Here is a 17,918-nt window from a genome sequence, read left to right on the forward strand (position 1 = left end):
ACACCAGTGTGAGGTTGCCGAATTCGTGATTTCCAAATGTCAGGACTTATCGTATGTGGGGTGAAGGAAAGTGAGGCAAATAGCTGCAGTGACAAACAAACGCGTTTATTTACACTAAGTCTTACAATCTAGTGTGTCTTGCGTGTCTTGTCTTCTGGTGGCTCTTGATGGCTCGGTTGTTGGCCCCGGGGCAGACAGTTGATGCTCGACCATGGGAGGTTGTGACGAATGGTGAAAGCCCGAAGTTCAATCGGATGGTGTCCACTTGTAGAGGCAGGGAAAAGTCTGGACAGTTGATTATAGTTGTTAGCTGGGGAAAGTCTGAACAGTGGTTGACACGGACAGAAGCTGGGAGAAGTCTTCACAAGGGAAGGCAGAGAAAAGTCTGCTTTGCCCTTGAGATCCAGGTTTTTATAAGATCTTTCTCCCCTGGATCTCCAGCTTCTGATTGGTCGGTTTCCTGTCTCTAGGCAGACGACCGACCATTTCGAGCTATCAAAGGTTTAAATTCGACACTGTGTTTTATTCCGATCAGGGGAATTTAATCGCAACTTGAAACCTCTGCTCGTATTCAATTGTTTCGAATTCTTATAAGTCTGATACATAATATCAGCGCTGCATCTCCTTTTAAGGTTAAAAAAAGAACATTTTTCTCTCGATTAATAGCTTTAATATTTCCCGATTTAAAGTATCCTTCCAATTTCTACGAGCATCAGAATCAAAAGCTTGTTCCCCTGATTTGACATTTTTTATGATATCAAAAACACATGAGCTCGAGTCTCGCTCGGGCTTCACAAATTACTATCTGAATCAATTTGAAAATAATATAAAATCCTGTTATCAACTGTATTAATTAACTAATCTTAACAAAAAGTATTATTAAGAAATTTATGTTTCAATGAAAAAAATCAACTTAAAGAAAATAAACTTTTGGAATGTCATTTTTGTTATATAAAAAATTCATTGTTAGTTTTAAAGAGAGTTTCTAAATCTTTTTCTTTATTAATGTTGATCAACGAATCGTTGATCAACATTAAGCATAAAATTCTTTAGTCCAACAATTTAACTTTGCTCCAAACATAATCTTATTGGAGCTGCAGTTTACACCAGTATGATGCGCTGGATTTTTCATCAGTTGTACTGTACAAAACGTAATCCTTCCGACCATTTGTTACTATTGTTAGTGTCCAACCAAGAACTAATCATGTTTTCTACGTCTTGATTAAATCTTTCTACTGAACCCTGACTTTGTGAGTGCTTGGGCTTTCCATGCACTAATTTTAACTCGGCCACATACTAATCAATTCTTTGATGACATTATTGCCTTATAGCTTTATAGAATACACGGTGCACCGAAAATTGTAAAAATGTCTGAAAGAACATAAGCTGTATCATCAGCCCTTTTGGTTTTTAACGGTCGTAATTGAACGAATTTAGTCAGGTGGTCTTGGTATACGAGTATAAATTTATATTACTCATCGGCTTGCGACTGCATATGTTTAAGGTCGTCCTGACATTTCGAATTAATTTCATTACTTAACATTGGTTTAACTCCCAAGCCTTTTAAAGGAAAGTTCTGTTTTTTCTGACAAATTTCAGTGATCATATCTCGTATCCCTTGTAACATTTTTATATTTCGTACTTAATTCTTTTCTATACTGTTTCTGCCACCATGGTCAATAGCAATATGGTCATCACGCAATATCTAAAATATTTCTTTAGTGTAAGCATATTTAACATCAACCGATACTGTTATAAACTATACCGGGCTCCGTTCTCCACCATTCCGTTCTTCACCAACCGATTGTGCACCTGGCCGAACCCATAATGGGCCGGCTAAAACGAGGCCCTCTTAGTGCCGACAGAGAGGAAAGAGTTAAGAGTATGCGAAAAAAAAATTAAAATAGCTAGTATTGTATTCCGGTGCTACATTAAGGTTTTTGACCACCCCACGTCATTGGGTGCTTAGTCTTAAATAAAATGTAATTATAATTTTACAACATTTATCTATGTTTTTCCTGCAAAAATTTTCGCTTTAACAAAAATGTCGTTTTACATTTAATTGTACACTGCTATATAATTGACCAAGGCACTCCTGTTTGTCGATAATGCGAAATACAACTACCAAAAATGCGAAATGGAAAAATACTTAAGAAAATGGCTGCCACGGGGTATGCATACAAAAAGTATGGGAACTGCTGCTCTGAATCAATGTAGTGAATTCGGTTCGTTAATTTTTATCTAACCAACGCAAGTTCGTCTAATAAACATGAGTTATTAAGTGCAACGAACATAAAAATGTCTTCCGATTGTGGGTCTCAAAAATTGCTTGGCCCCAGGATTGCGGGGGGAGAAATTGTTACGGTACTGTTTTTACAATTTTGACCAATAATATAACTACGTAACTTATATTCTGAAACAAAATTTCATAGATATTTTTGTAATTTTCTATAATGCATACGATTTTCCACGAATTCACCACTCACACTGACATTTTTTCGCAAATTTAGTACTATCTTCCAATTACAATCTCAAGTACAATTTCTTTATGCTTTCTATCGGACAATATGTGTACCACGACGTGTGTGGCAGGACGACATTTGGTCAAACTGCTATTTCGAAACCTTAGTCACTGTGTAACGTATTTCCCGATCCAAAAACTTTCGAACTCCGAAAAGACCGACGCCAATTTTTTTTTTTTTTTTTTTTTTTTCGGTGATATTCGTAACTTTCTGAAACAAAATTACGCTTTTATTCCTTTGACCGGTGCATTCCCTACAAGTTTTTAACAGAAAAGACGTAAAATTATCGTTACGCTATTCCTTACGATGTTACGAACTGTAAACGTAATTGAAATGTCGTGCACAGATAATCCCTCGTATCTGAATTATACGAAATTGAAAGCTTATTGAATATCTGTAGTAATGACTTAAATGGTTTATCGCAGAAATTTCGACGTAATAAGTGACGCGCTTGATGCTACGTAATACTCAACTAACAATACTTTACAATTGTTCTTTATCATATTGTTTGTGGAAGAAATAAACATGATTTTTATTGTTGTTTCCCCTTTATAAGTTTTCAACAAAATTCTGTTTCGGTAAGTCTCACGGAAGTAAGTAATCCTTTGTTTTTGTTTATGTAATTAATATTGAGTATAAATTCTAATAGAGCATCGACCCGAAACATATTTATGCCTTTAAGTTGAGATATTTATACAAATTATTGTTGAATTAAATTAGCGAGATTGATTTATAAACATATTTTTGTTAGATTCGAGCTTCTTTTCGTCCTAATTGAGATAATTACCCTCAAATTATTAAAATGAAGGTGCGGTAAATGTGCAACAGTTTAGACAGAAATCAGTTGAAAAAATAATCTTAGTTTTCTTAACATATTTTATGTACGTTATAATTTTCTATGCAAAGTAGTTTAATTCCGAGATCTCTAAGCTATATTTCAGGTTTGATTAACAATACAAAGTATTGTTAAACGATACGAAGTATTGATTAACATATTGTTCGTATTGTTGATTAAATCATTCCTATTGTTAATCAAACACGAAACAGAAAATAAAAGAAAGCGTCTTCTGTAGCAACGTCTTGATTATATAATCGATACATGAAGCAAAATTCTGTCAAATATAAATAAAATAAGCAACGTTCTAATCAGTTAAGTCTAATTTCAGTATCGAAGTGGAATAAAACAGTAAAGCAGGGGTTCTCAAAGTGGGCGATACCGCTCCCCTGTGGGCGGTGAGTAAATCTAGGGGGGCGCTGGAGGCAGGGTACTGAACGGTGACCAAAGGCAAAAGTTGGGGTCACTGATGGGTTAGGGGGCGTTGGATATAACTTTATGGAACAAAAAGGGCGGTGGATCGGAAAAGTTTGAGAACCAATGCAGTAAAGGAACACTATGGCCAGGATCAGTGTCATCAATTGATTTATAATTTAAGCAGAATCAATTTTGTAAGTTATCATCTTTTCTTATAGAACTTTTTTCAAAATTTTACAAGAATATTACTTTCAAGTTCACGACGTTTAAGTTGGAATTTTACTTAGACATTTTTCTTCCCGACGCCAGACAGTAGAATCAGGATGAGTAGCATAATTTCTACGCCTTCTTTTCATTTAATATCGTAGTATTTAATTTAAGGATTTTAATAAGTAATAATCGGGTATTTTCCAATTCCAATTAGTATAAAAGCTTGTATTTTAGTAATATTTTAGTAATATTTTTCTAATTTCATAAAACATTTACTAGATACACTTTTTAATAACTCATTTAAAAATATCTTCTTCTGTTTGCTACCAACGACTCACATGTCTCAGACACTGGTAAATCTTACTAGGATGCACAAAGGTTGAGAATTTTAGATTTATATTTATCTATTAAGTCTATAGAGGTTTCACCACTAATGCGACTGTCATAGTTGGATTACTTATTGTTTTTGTCTGAATATGCATTTTTCGTTTTTTCTGCGATAATTAAAAGTGTTTTTCGTGCCGTTAGAATTTTGCATTGATAATTCTGAGTTCGCTTGTGACGAGAATTCTTCATAATCTGAAATCCATGGTAAGAAAATAATACGTTTTATTTCACATCTGTGATAAATGTGTCGCATTAACATTTCAAAGCGGGACATATTTATCACAATGTTCTGATAATACTTTATTTATAATGTAATTTTTCATTCAATTCGAACTTATTTTTAGACTAAAAATTTTTTCAAGATCAAAGAAATAAAATATTATCTGAAACCATTTTGCTCCCAGAAAGTACTCCCGAAACTGTTTTCTATTATAAACAGTCTTGATGTATTCTCAGAGTTCGACCGTTTTCTACAACAGCAATGTTGATGTATACAATAAGATTTCCTGCTGCTAGCACTTTTACGAATAGCCGAAACTTGTAAGCAAACTTAGAAGAAAGAATTTAAATTTTGTATAATGATGCAAGAATATTAGCATCTCGATGGATGAATAGTAAGAAAGTCGTATTATTCAGCAATTGCCACAATCCAGAAAGTACATCTGTAAGTAGGAGTCAAAAACTTACTAAAAACGTTTACATAGCCTGTCCAAAGGCAATTGCATTTTATAATCAATTAATGAAGGGAGTGGATTTGTCTGACCAATGTGTCAGTGTCTATAACTTCGATTGTAAGGTCAAAATTTGTGGAAAAAAGATATTTTATGAACTTCTTATGATAGCAGTATTAAACTCATGGATCCTTTTCAAACAGACCAGTCGTAACTAAGATGTGCCTTTGTTGAGACATTTCGTTTTTTTGGAATAAAATCTAATAGCTGTAGCAAAAGTTGAACGTATAAAATGTTCTGTGCAGCCTTCTTAACTAAGGAAAACAATGGGAAAGATATAAGATCACATTCAGTTGAAGGGAACATCAGAAGAAAGTGTGCAAGACGTTTAGAAACAAAAAATTGAAAAAGAACAGCTAAATTGTGTACAATGTGTAATAACCTTTTGTATAAAATATGTTCTGCACCATATTATTCATAAGTCTTTTTTTTTATCTTAAATAAATTTGAATTTGATTCATTTGTGTCCTCGTTCTCGTTCTCGATAGAGGAGTGTATTGCTATTCGCTTGTACTCCAGAAGAACAGGAGGGTGATCGCTCAGCGACCGAAGAGCCGGCCTTATAGAAAACGGCCAACGCGAGGAAAATAGGAGAGAGGTCACGAAGCGACCGAAGCCCATTTGTGTCTCACCATTCGTTCCTCTATACTGTATAACTCGTGTTTTCAGAACTACTGGGGTACATGCGTTTTACAGGAAAACACCAGTAGGACAAAGGGCCAGGGAGTAGAATTTCGCAAAACTTTGAACGGATTTTTTTCTATTTACACCTATTATCATTTTTCTGTATAAAAACAGCTTTACTACACAAAAAATGATAGCAAAAGGGTTAAGCAATAGCGTCTCTGTTACAATATAAAAATTTTGTAGTACAGTATATATTTTCATATAAAATATTTATAATTTGTAGTTATTTATATTTTAATGATAATCTTTTATTCGTTGCTATGTTTATTTTTAAATGAAAAATCTGTATTGAAAATTTACATCCTTCAATAGAAAAGTTTGAAGAAAAATGACATATATATTAAATTTTCGTAGTTTATTTTAGTTTACCGAATGAATCGAATAGCAACGAATATCCAGTTTTATTCCCCGATTGTTATTCTGTCGAGCAATCGTGGTCAGTTTCTGGAAATCAAAAAACTACCACAAAATGGGTGTCGCCTTGACGTGGCTTTGTGGCTTAATGTGTGAAAATTTTATTGAAGTTTTAAAGATAATGTTTTCCACAGACTAAGAACTCCCGACAGAAATTTCAAATGTTTTTAATTACTATTTTTTTCAAGCAGTTTTTTGTCAATCACACTGAAACACAAAGCAATAAATGTGTTGAATCTATTGCTTTATTTAGGTAAAAACAGAAACACAAAATGTATTGTTCAAATTTGAGAAAGATCATGGTGATATGATTAATATTTCATATAGTACATTATAGGCATGAATTTTAATATATTAAATAATCTACTAGAGCAAATTATTAAATGTTAGAAAAGTTGGAAACATTATTTTAGATTCATCTTATGGGGCTTATTACTTCTAAAAGAATAGCATAGTATTTCTGTAATTTTTGTTGGCCCTACCAAACTTAATTTCTGGTCAAATCACTATATAGAAACAAAATTAATTTCTACAGATATGTTTTTCATCCATTTTCAGTGATTATTAACGAATAAAAAGAGGAAGAAAACATCTGTGTGGAGTGCCCAACAGTGGCCGAGTGGATTAAACCATCGAACACCGGTCGTGGGGTTCGTGCCTCGCCACTTGGCTAACCGCTTGGAGTTTTCCAGGTTTTATTCACGTTTGTAACACCTATGTAGGGTTCGGTATGCCATAGAAAAGCCTCTCGAGAGGTAGTACCAACTTTGACAGATCGCCCACGTGTCACGTTGACGTATACAAATAAACCGACCAATACACTCAAAAATTAAGACATTTTCGACAGTTATATGCTCGATTTAATAAATTATTTCAAGAACGATTTAAACTTGCTTAAAATGGATAGAATTGATAAATTATTCTATGTAATTTTTAAATTAAAAAAAAAATTCTTTAAATTGTAGTATTTTTTAACGGAAGATGGCGCAAAGCGATGTTTTGGTTGGTTTCAATTAGTGGTGTAATCGTTGCACTTACTGTTGATTTCGAGAGAAGTGACACGGCATAAGAAAGGTAAGAGTTTCTTTCTATAATTATTAATTAAATTATTATAAACTACAAAAAGTTACGTTTAAACATCATTAATTGCTTTGTAAATAAACTAAAAATAGATATTTAAATAATTGAGGTTGATAAGTATTTCAAATGAATCAAGTTCGGTTAATGTTACCCTAGGTATACAAAATGGCGGCTCGTCTCTGATTCCAACAAGGAAACAGTGGGGACGCACGTTCTAACCTAACTTAACTTATTCTAATAAATTACCCCTATTGTAATAATTTGTTTGCTAATAATTATGGTAATTTATTAGAATAGGATAGGTTAGTTTTGTAAGGAATATAAGAAGAACCAATGGAGTCAGAACTTTTCACAATCTTACGTATTGTACAGTACTTTCAAAACAAGTATACGAAAATTTCAAATTTTCTATTCTTTTCCGACTTTTAAGAGGACTAAAAAATTAAAAAATAGAAAATTTGAAATTTTCGTGCACTTTTTTTGAAAGTACAATACGTAAGATTGTGAGGTTAGGTTAGGTTAGAACGTGCGTCCCCACTGTTTCTTTGCTGGAATCAGAGACGAGCCGCCATTTTATACATACCTAGGGTAACATTAACACAAAGTTCATTTGATCAGAATAATTTGTTCAATGTAAAGTAATAAAGCTTGATAAATACTTTATTTAATTATTAAATTAATGAATTGTTTAACAAATTTTATATTTACAGATTGTAATTTATCAAGAAAGAGCTCACACCTCTTTAAAAAAGTTCTGAAATGGATGATGATAAACACCCTTTTTGTCTTATGGCATTAAGAGGGCTTTTTTAGTAAGCTCATTACAGGTTTGGCCATGCCCCCCTGAAAAACCCCCTTACCCATCCGGATTTGATTCCGGGTCGCCAGAGTAGTAACTGCCACCTTAACTGTTTGTCCGTTTATATCGGATGGCCGAGGTGATTAAGGCGTCGGCTTGCCAATCCCACAAATTTTTTTGGGTGGTTCCTCTCGGATACTCTTGGTCTGGAATAAGAGCGGTTGATTCTGGCAGTACCTGGCCAAACTTATCCGTTTACCAGCGATGGGGTTTACCGGTCTTGACGACCGATAGATACCATTGTGGACCTAACGTCGACTGGGCTGGATTTGCAATACGAGGCCCTAAGCTATAGACTTGTAAGGCCCTAAACTGTGGCTTGTGAGTCACGGAACATTTTCGAACATAAGAAAAATTTGCAGAATGGCAAAATGACGTTAAGATCGTAAAATAACAACAAAAATATGCACGAACGTATGAATTTATTAAAAGTTTTAGATTTTGGAATAAGTAAAAGTAAAAAGACATTAATTTAAAATATTACATTTGTAAAAACTGTAACGAGAATAACATTTTATGAAAATGGGACTTCTTTAAATTAATTATAACATGATACGTGAACTCTCGTGGATTTTGAGGATTATATCGATACCGAGTCTAACGTGTGATGCGGCTATTTTCGTTTCTTCGTTTATATTAGTAAATCTTTCTTATTTCTTAGTTTTATATTGGTGAATGTAAGATCTGAGCTAAAACAAATACACAAGTATTAAAAACTGCAGCAAAATGTTATTTGACAAAAATCCAAAATTTCCGAGTTATTTTGGAAGATTTCGTTTTTATTGTACAATCTGTTGATGAGGTAATCAATTGTTCTTCTTGTATCGAAAATTCCCAACTTGATGTATTAACCCTGCCAAACGGCTTTCCTAACCAGTCATAATTTTCTATATTTAAGGAAGGAAAATAACTTTCAATAGTGTTAAATATTTTGTTATAATACTTTTTTCTTATTTATTTTTGTTATATTTTTTCTAATATGTGATATTTCCAAAGAAATGCTTTTTCTGAAATTCTGACATTTGTCATCAGGAGTCAAAATATTTTCATTTTTTTCTGGCACATTTGTATTAATGTAATTTGAGTAATTAAAAATATCAGATAAATGTGCCATTTTAGAAACCAAATATTATTTTTAGGATAAATTTGTATCTTCATTTTAGAAAAAAATTCTTAAATTCTAAAAATGAGCATATTATGTTTTCCCTGAAGAACCGTATTTCTTCTATGTGCAAAAGCAAAGATACGTACTGAGTTCCATAGATATTTAATTTTTTTAAAAAGTCGTGTTTTTAATGATCTTGGGTTGATGTAATTTAGCATATTGGGTGCTTAAATAAGTTCTTGCTGTTTTTTTGTAAAAATTAATGCTTTATTTTAAAAAGTCGTAAAAAACATGTCACTGAAAGTATTGTCCATCGCTAGCCACTACTTTTTCCCATCGTTCTGAATTGCATGTCGGAAAAATGACAGGTCTTTTGAGGCTATCCAAGAATCGATCCGTTTTTTGACATCTTTATAAGAATGGAAGTGCTGCTCAGCCAGGTCATGTGCCATCGATCGGAACAAGTGATAATTAGAAGGGGCAATGTCTGATGAATACGGCGGGTGGGGTAGGACTTCCCATTTAAGCGTTTCCAAGCAGGTTTTTCACCGGTTGTGCAACATGTGGCCGAGCGTTGTCATGTTGCAAAATCACTTTGTCGTGTCTCTGCTCGTATAATGGCCGTTTTTCCTTCAATGCTTGACTCAAACGCATCAATTGTAGTCGATAGCGATCTCCTGTGATGGTTTCATTCGGTTTGAGCAGCTCATAACAAACTACACCTAGCTGATCCCACCAAATGCAGAGCAGAAGCTTCGGACCATGGATATTCGGCTTTGCCGATGATGTTGATGCATAGCCGGGCTTACCCCACGTTTTTCTACGCTTAGGGTTATCGTAGTGTATTCACTTTTCATCTCCAGTCACGATACGGTGCAAAAAACCTTTCCTTTTCTGCCGTTAAAGCAGCTGTTCACACGTGAATAGACGCCGTTCGACGTCTCTCTGCTCCAACTCGTACGGCACCCAATGTCCTTGCTTTTGAATCATTCGTAATCCCTTCAAACGTTTTGAAACTGTTGTGTGATCAACAGTTTTTGAGAGTTACTGTTTACCTCCTGTTTCTGGATCCATTACAGATCAGGCTGATTGCTTTGACGTCTGATAAAATATCTTTTCACAGATGGTTTCCTTCAGAGATCTCAACCAACCCTTATGTTACCCATCACCACTGGAAGATATCAACTAGCCACCATACAGTCCAGACCTCAAAACTAGTGACCCTCATCTATTTGGATATCTGACGAAACATCTCTGAAAGGATCTTCATTGGATGACAAGATAATCAATGTGGTCCGAAAGCAATTCCGCACGTGATCCGGAGTTCTAGGAGGTGTACAAGAGGTGTACTAGGAGGTGTACATTCCCTCCCATAGCACTTGAACAAATGTAGAAATATAGCATTTGTACCTAACATGCCACCATAATTCCCAAACAGTACAGAGGATCACAGTTTTGATGGTTAACAGTGCCCAAACAATTCTAGATTCAACATTTTAAATTTTAAAACTGAATTACAATTTAAAACAACAGATAAAACATGGTAATTTGTAACAGATGTAAGATTTTTATACATTAGGATGCAATTTAATTTATTTTCAAAAATTTTATGATACAATTACACCTCTGAATGAGACAATTGGCACTTTATCTGAGCTGTAGACTATACTCATAGGAGCAAGAAAGTCAAATAAACCGTAACCTGTACACATGACCCTTTGCAAGACACAGCTTACTTCCAGGTTGTATGCAATCAGGAGTCACATTGCTCCACTAAAAGTATTGTGTTTTGCTATTTGGCTCATGCTTTCAGTAGTCTTCTAGGATGTTCATGGAGTATTTGATATACAGTTTTAGAGAGATGTGGGGATTGCCTCACATGTGTGTGTTGGTGCTTGCTGTCACTCACACCGAAGCACACAACATGTGGAGCATGGAGAGTAGGAGAAGGGTCACACGTACAGTTGTAGTTCCATTGACTTTTTTTACTTGTACAGGTAGGTGTACAATTCTGGGGTGGCAAATCCCTCATTCAGAGTTCACATCTTATCATTTTTATAATAAAGGTATAAGACAAAGATACCAATGAGGTGGTTGAGGACTTTGAGGAACTGAAATTTGGGGGCCTCATTCAAAGCTGCTTTTGTACCTATTTATTCCTTATAAATTAATTTGAACCGAACTGATCTTAATCCGAAATGCTGTTAGGACCATGAATAAGTCTAGGAATAATTTAGAATTCAATTATAGAAGTGGAATTTTAATTGATACCTTCAAATTCCATAGGAAAACTTCACCAGTTGTGCTACCTGGTAGCACAACTGGTGAAGTTTTTCTTTGAAACTTGATAAGGTAGTTATTATTTAATTTATTATACATTGTATACTACCTTATCAAGTTCATATGATATGAGGTAAAATCTTGAGATCTGTAACGAGGAATTTTCAGTTTAGAGTTCTTTTAAGAATCGGTGGATATCTTCAACGGCGGACTAGAGAGACGTCGTCCTCGTTTGGAACGGATCTTCTCAAGGATCGGAGCGAATTCCTCGCTCAGAGCGCGAAATTCGGTATATTTTAAAGATTTTGTCTAATCAAAATAAAGGATTTTCTATCCATCAACGGGATGTATGGGGGCTATCATAAGGGGTGAATCTTCGTATGACGCTAAGATTTTATGATAAAGGTGGTGATAAGGGTTCGGCAGAAAGGAAAGCCAACATCCTTTGCATCGGAAGTATGTCGAAACATCTTCCTTTTTCTCTCAACCGAAAAATGGGAGGTTTTTGGTTCTTTTCTCAATTAATTTAGTACAAACTTTAAGAAATAATATTTTAATTCATAAAGATGTCTAATCTCTTATTTTAAAGCAAGAGAAAGGCTAAAACATAACACTTTTAAAAGTGACAAACAAAAGTTCTGTGTACTTCCGTTATCAGGACGTTTCCGCTTGAAACTTCCTTCGAAATAAACACAAAGTTTAAATGAAAAATTTAAGTAATAAAATGTAATATAAAAGGCAGATATTCCTGTAAAATGCTGAGTGTTCTTTCTAGAAAGTTTTCATTTTTTGGTACACATTTTTCTCTTGTCTCTTCGTTATGCACATTTTGTACATAAATTTAAACAAATTCATGTTCTTTTACACTGTCTTCAACATATTAATTCCAAAAAATGGAAATTTAAAATATCAATATAGGTATAAAAAGGATCTAGCAACGAAGAGATAAGTTCTTAGACGTTAACTTTCCATGGTGTTATGTATACATAACAAGCAAAAGTATTAATATCGTGTCAAATTTCGCCTCCAAATTTTTGCACGTCCGCGTTTTGAGACAACCCAAACCAAAAAATAGGTAAAAATATTTTCATGGATAAGTGTGTATATGTGTTTGCGTTGGCGTCTATTTCGTTTAAAATATCTTAGAATGGGATAAAGATTAAAACACGAAATTTGACACGGTAGCATGTATATAAAAAGCATTGTTGCTATTACATTTTGGTTGTGAAAGGAGGAGGGATGAAAAGACAAACGGTGGTTATGAGTGGTCTCGCGTAGAGTCGGACTTAATGAAGATTTCACTTGTTATTAGTCTTTACAATTTTTTTAAAAAAACTCATATCTACTCTCAAAATTATTGGGTTGTTCGGAAAGTAATTTCGTTTTTTCCATAGAAAAATAAACGCAACGTTCTTATAATAAATAAATATTTTATTGAATTATCTATTGATCATTTTGGTCAAATACCTGTTGTCATTGTTTCTGGTAGTAGCATGATTTTACATTCATAAAAATTTTGATCGTTATTTACAAAAAACTGATTCAAGTGATTTTTGGCATTGTCATTTCAAGTAAATGTCTTACAGTTAAAAAAAAAAAAAAAAAAAAAAATATTGTATAGACCGGAACAAGTAATAATCTGAGTGAGCCCGATCTGACGATTACGGTTGGTGTGATAACACATTCCATCTGTAACACTATAACAGTTTCTGACGAGTTACCAAACTTGTGTGAAATTTGGCATTATCAGTGGTAAAACACTACACTTTGTTTATTGATCAATTCTGGCCTTTTCTGTTTGATGATATTACTCAATTTGTTTTACTCGATGGCAGTACACTTTCGAATCAATTGTTAAATTGTCTGGTAAAAGCTCAAAAACAAATTTCTTTAAAATCCCACCATAGAGAGCATCTCTCTTTAATAACATGTGGAACCCATATATCGAGCTTTGAAACGAAACCAATTCGTTTTAAGTAATAATAAACGGTTCAATTTAACAGATTTAATCTCTTAGTGATTTCACGTGTTGTTATACGGCAGATTGCTTCAATTAGTACCATTATTTTGTTTTCATTGGCTTCAAATGGCCATCCAGAATGTGGTGTATCTTCGACATTAAAATTGCCACAACGCAATTTTGTAAACCAGTTTTGGCACTGTCTTTCTCTCAACACACCTTCTCCAAACATGTACCACAATTTTTTTCTTGTTTCAACAGCATTCTAGTTTTTTAGTTATAAAAAAGCAAAATATGCCGAAAAATGATACTTTCGATTTTCCAAATTTGACAGGACACCGAAAAAAAAACAATTGTACAGAATCAAACAAAATTTTTTACAAATAAGCCTTAAAATGTCAGCTGTCGAAGTATATAATAATAATGTGATTTAAAATTGGCTGGTAAAAAAAATACATTTAATTCCTCTAGTAATAAAAAAACAAGGGGATACTATAGATTATCACGTATGGAATTTCGGGATTTTGAGTAAATATCTGAACTGAGGGGACCGAGACGAGTTCAACGATACCCTACTTCTGTACCGGAGACGAAAAATAAGAAAGTTATCGTTTTTAAGTTGTCATACTTTTTTAATGTTTTCGTGCAGACGGCATCGTAGTGCTGCCATTTCGCGGTAAAGTCTGCAAACAAATTTAAAAAAAGCATTCTGAAAGGCAAGAAATTGCACGAACAGTCGAATGCCACTTCCTTTTTTTCTCTTTTGTTCAAGAACTACCGTGAATCAATAACTAGTGACGTTAAACAATTGGCGGCTCCCCTCCCGGGGGAGTCCATCGACAGCACGAACAGTCGAACACCAGTTCCTTGAACAAGAGGGAAAAACTCTTGTTCAAGCATCGCGACTCCCGATTGCGATAGCGCGGTCGGCTCGTAGTACTAGTTGATCGGGAGCGGTAGTGAGACTGAGGGCCGTAGCCCCGAGAGCGACTAGCGAAGATGTGCGAAAAGAACTTAACTCGAACTGTAGACGATCAGTGTGCTCATGGATCAATATCTGCCACTGTTGAAGGTATATATGGCCGACCTGCCTGTTAAACACGCGATAGGCTTAGCGGAGAGACCGACGCGACTCCCGATCATCGTGCGATAGTCGAAAAAAGTATAACTTTCTTATTTTTTGCCTCCGGCCCAAAAGTAAGGTACCGTTGAACTCGTCTCGGTCCCCTCAGATCAGATATATACTCAAAGTCACGAAATTCCATAGGTGTAATCTATAGTACACCCAAAAACGAAATTACTTTCCGAACAACCCAATAAGTCTTTTGCCATTTTATAATAATTTAGAAAGTTTTTAAATAAAATTTTATATCAGCCGGAAAAGTTACGCAACTCGTAGATTTCTTTTTGACTTTGTAAAAGGAATCTCAAAAGGTTTCAATACGTGTAATTACTTACTTTTGTAAACATCGCTAGGAATTGCTGATAATCTTTCAACTTTATCAACTTTAAAATTTCTGATTCTTTTAATAGATCGTACATTTGCATGTGAATCCAGTTGAATTTAGATCATCATTATTTCATTCACATATATTTTCATGTCTTATAAGTACATTTATTCCTTATATTTATTAAGGTTTATATTTTTACAGAAGCCTTTTCTCAAAAAAAAAAATATAAAATACTATTTGATTGATTTTGTCGAAACCGTGTTGTGTTTGATTAGTGTGTACAGGCACAATGAAGTGACGTTTATTTTTTCAACACTAGGCTAGTTGAATCTTTATTTAGTTAGTTAGTTTATAATAGGAAGGGTAAGTGTTTTTAACTGTTTATTCTCTGCAATATGTGCTTTTAAGTAGTCTATATCAACTTTAAGTCTTCTAATCTCACCTTGTATCCTTGTAGCGTAGCTCGTTTCTCTGTGTGTTTCCTCCTCCATATCTTCCTATATATCGATGTCAACTGCCGTTTCAATGTCAGTAATTTGTTGATTTTGTCGAAACCGTGTTGTGTTTGATTAGTGTGTACAGGCACAATGAAGTGACGTTTATTTTTTCAACACTAGGCTAGTTGAATCTTTATTTAGTTAGTAACATTAACTAAATAACTAAATAGTCTAACTAAATAAAGATTCAACTAGCCTAGTGTTGAAAAAATAAACGTCACTTCATTGTGCCTGTACACACTATAAAATACTAAATTACGTAACTCAAATTATACTTATATAAAATTAAAATGTAGGACAACTTTAATTTTTCATAAGACATTCATTATTTCTTTTTACTTTACTAGCCTTTAAATTTTGTAAATATAACTTTTATTTAATAAACGTAACAATGAATATTTATGTAACACAAGTATAAAAGTTTATTATTTGCACAAAATTGTTATAAATTACATTGTTTATGAATCAATAATTTGACCTGTTGAATCAATTTATCAAGATGGCAGACAGTTCCAAATACGATGCGCGATTTTCCAGCAGTGTCTCATTTTCTAACGTAGATTCCAGTCCGACTAACAAAAAATTTAAAGCTAAATATGATATAATCCTTCAAGAAGAACCAGTTGTCGTTTTGCTTGGCTGGGGAAGATGCAAAGAACGTCATCTCTCCAAATACAGTTCTATCTATGGAAAACAAGGGTAAGATTCTAAAATTCACGCACGCAGTATATTAGTTGATCTCGAGAATGGAATTAGATTGAAAATCGAGATCAGAGTCTGCAAATCTTAGGAGCCGGAGGCCCGAATTAATTTTTAAATTAAAATATGATTAAAAATTGCATTTTGGGTCGAGAAAATAAATAAGATGTTTAGTTTGGTTTTTCATTCAAGTTTTACTTGAAAATAGAAATTATCTAATAATTCTTTTTATTTAATTTAGCTGCACCACTTTAATGTATATCGCACCATCTGATATCCGAGAATTTGTAGAAATTAACAACTAACGCCAAGAAACTCGTAAATTTGCTGGAAGAAATGGAACTGATTGAAAAGCCGTTGTTTTTTCATTGCTTCAGTAATGGAGGAGCTTTAATGTACGACTCATTAAAGAAGTTTTATTTAAAAGAAACGAAATATACAACGTAAGTATTCAAACTAATAACATTATATTATTAATTATCTTAATTTATACTCGAAATGTTCAAATGTCTTAGATCAGAGGATGTATTTTTGATAGTGGCCCGGCAGAAGTTAAATTGTCGTACGTGTGCCGTATGTTATCGACAAAGATTCCAACTGAAACCTATACGAGATATATTCATGCGATCGCCATCTTTTTACATTTATATGTAATAATACAGTAGACCCCCCTAAACACGGTTTCCTATAACATGGCGAAAAAATTGCGATCGGTTTCGTATAACACGCTAAAAAGAGACTCGTATAACACGGTAAAACGTCATCGCCGACTCGTGTCGCGACAAGATTGGTCGAATCTGCACCAATAGTGGACTAGCAGCCGAACTACTTTCCGCCGTTCAGCGTCACGCCTATATGTGGAGAGTTTAGGAAGGAAAGCATTGATAAATTTTTATACGGTTCTTGTGAAAACAACATTTACAGTATTATTCAACGGCCATAAAAATTATATTTCTATGAATGATGTCTCCAAAGTTCAGCGAATTCTTCCCAGAAAGAATAACTTATCAGGAAACGCATCCGTCTTTCGACGAGTCGCTGCGCGACGAAAACAAGCTTAGGCAATGGCGTCTTCGAACGGTGCACACTCGGTAAGTAATCCAACAATTTTTTGTTTATAGCATAATTTAAATGGATTATTCTCAAAAAATTATACGTGATTTGAAAATGTTGAGTCAAATTATTCAAGAATCGATTAATTTTATGGAAGAAAACCTTTCAAACAGCCGTAGCCCCTAAATTGCACACGTGCCGGGCTGTGATTGGCTCATATATTTAAGGTACTCGTATAACACGGATTCATATAACACGGAACGTATCTACCGTGTTATAGGGGGTCTACTGTATATCTTTACAACTGGATTCTAAGTTATTTCATAGACAATGAGGAAACTTTACGAAGGCAAAGCGTTTGGCACAGTTTAATACACGGACCAAATATCTGTCCTCAGCTATTCCTGTTTTTGAGAGATGACGATGTGTGCGATTTTAGGAGTATACAAAACTTTATAGAGCATCACAAGGACAGAGACGTCATTGTCGATTTTTACAGATGGAATCAGACTCCTCACGTATGTCACTACAGATATTATCCAGATCAATACGAGAGGATAGTGTTGGATTTTGTTGCCAGAAATCTGGAATGATTTTCAACTTATCAGCAGTTCAAACTTAACGTTTTATAATCAAGAAAAATAGAAAGCAAAATTATGGTTGAATTTAAAATCTTGTATAATCTTCGTCTCTAATATAAATGATAATAAAAATTTTATTTTGAGCTCTTA

The 17,918-nt window shown here is 34.1% G+C and overlaps 1 protein-coding gene across 1 annotated transcript; it reads left to right on the plus strand.

Moving 5' to 3' along the window:
- Window positions 1-15,853: 15,853 nt before the first annotated feature.
- Window positions 15,854-17,918, plus strand: LOC136982710 (transmembrane protein 53-like). Its single transcript, XM_067279282.1, has 5 exons — window positions 15,854-16,134; window positions 16,376-16,403; window positions 16,435-16,577; window positions 16,650-16,784; window positions 17,468-17,918. Exons 1-5 carry the CDS (start codon window positions 15,935-15,937, stop codon window positions 17,778-17,780), a joined length of 819 nt encoding a protein of 272 aa, XP_067135383.1. The 5' UTR covers window positions 15,854-15,934; the 3' UTR covers window positions 17,781-17,918.

The sequence above is a fragment of the Centruroides vittatus genome, unplaced genomic scaffold, assembly GCF_030686945.1.
Source record: "Centruroides vittatus isolate TY-2023 unplaced genomic scaffold, ASM3068694v2 contig_862, whole genome shotgun sequence".
NCBI classification, from domain to species: Eukaryota; Metazoa; Arthropoda; class Arachnida; order Scorpiones; family Buthidae; genus Centruroides; species Centruroides vittatus.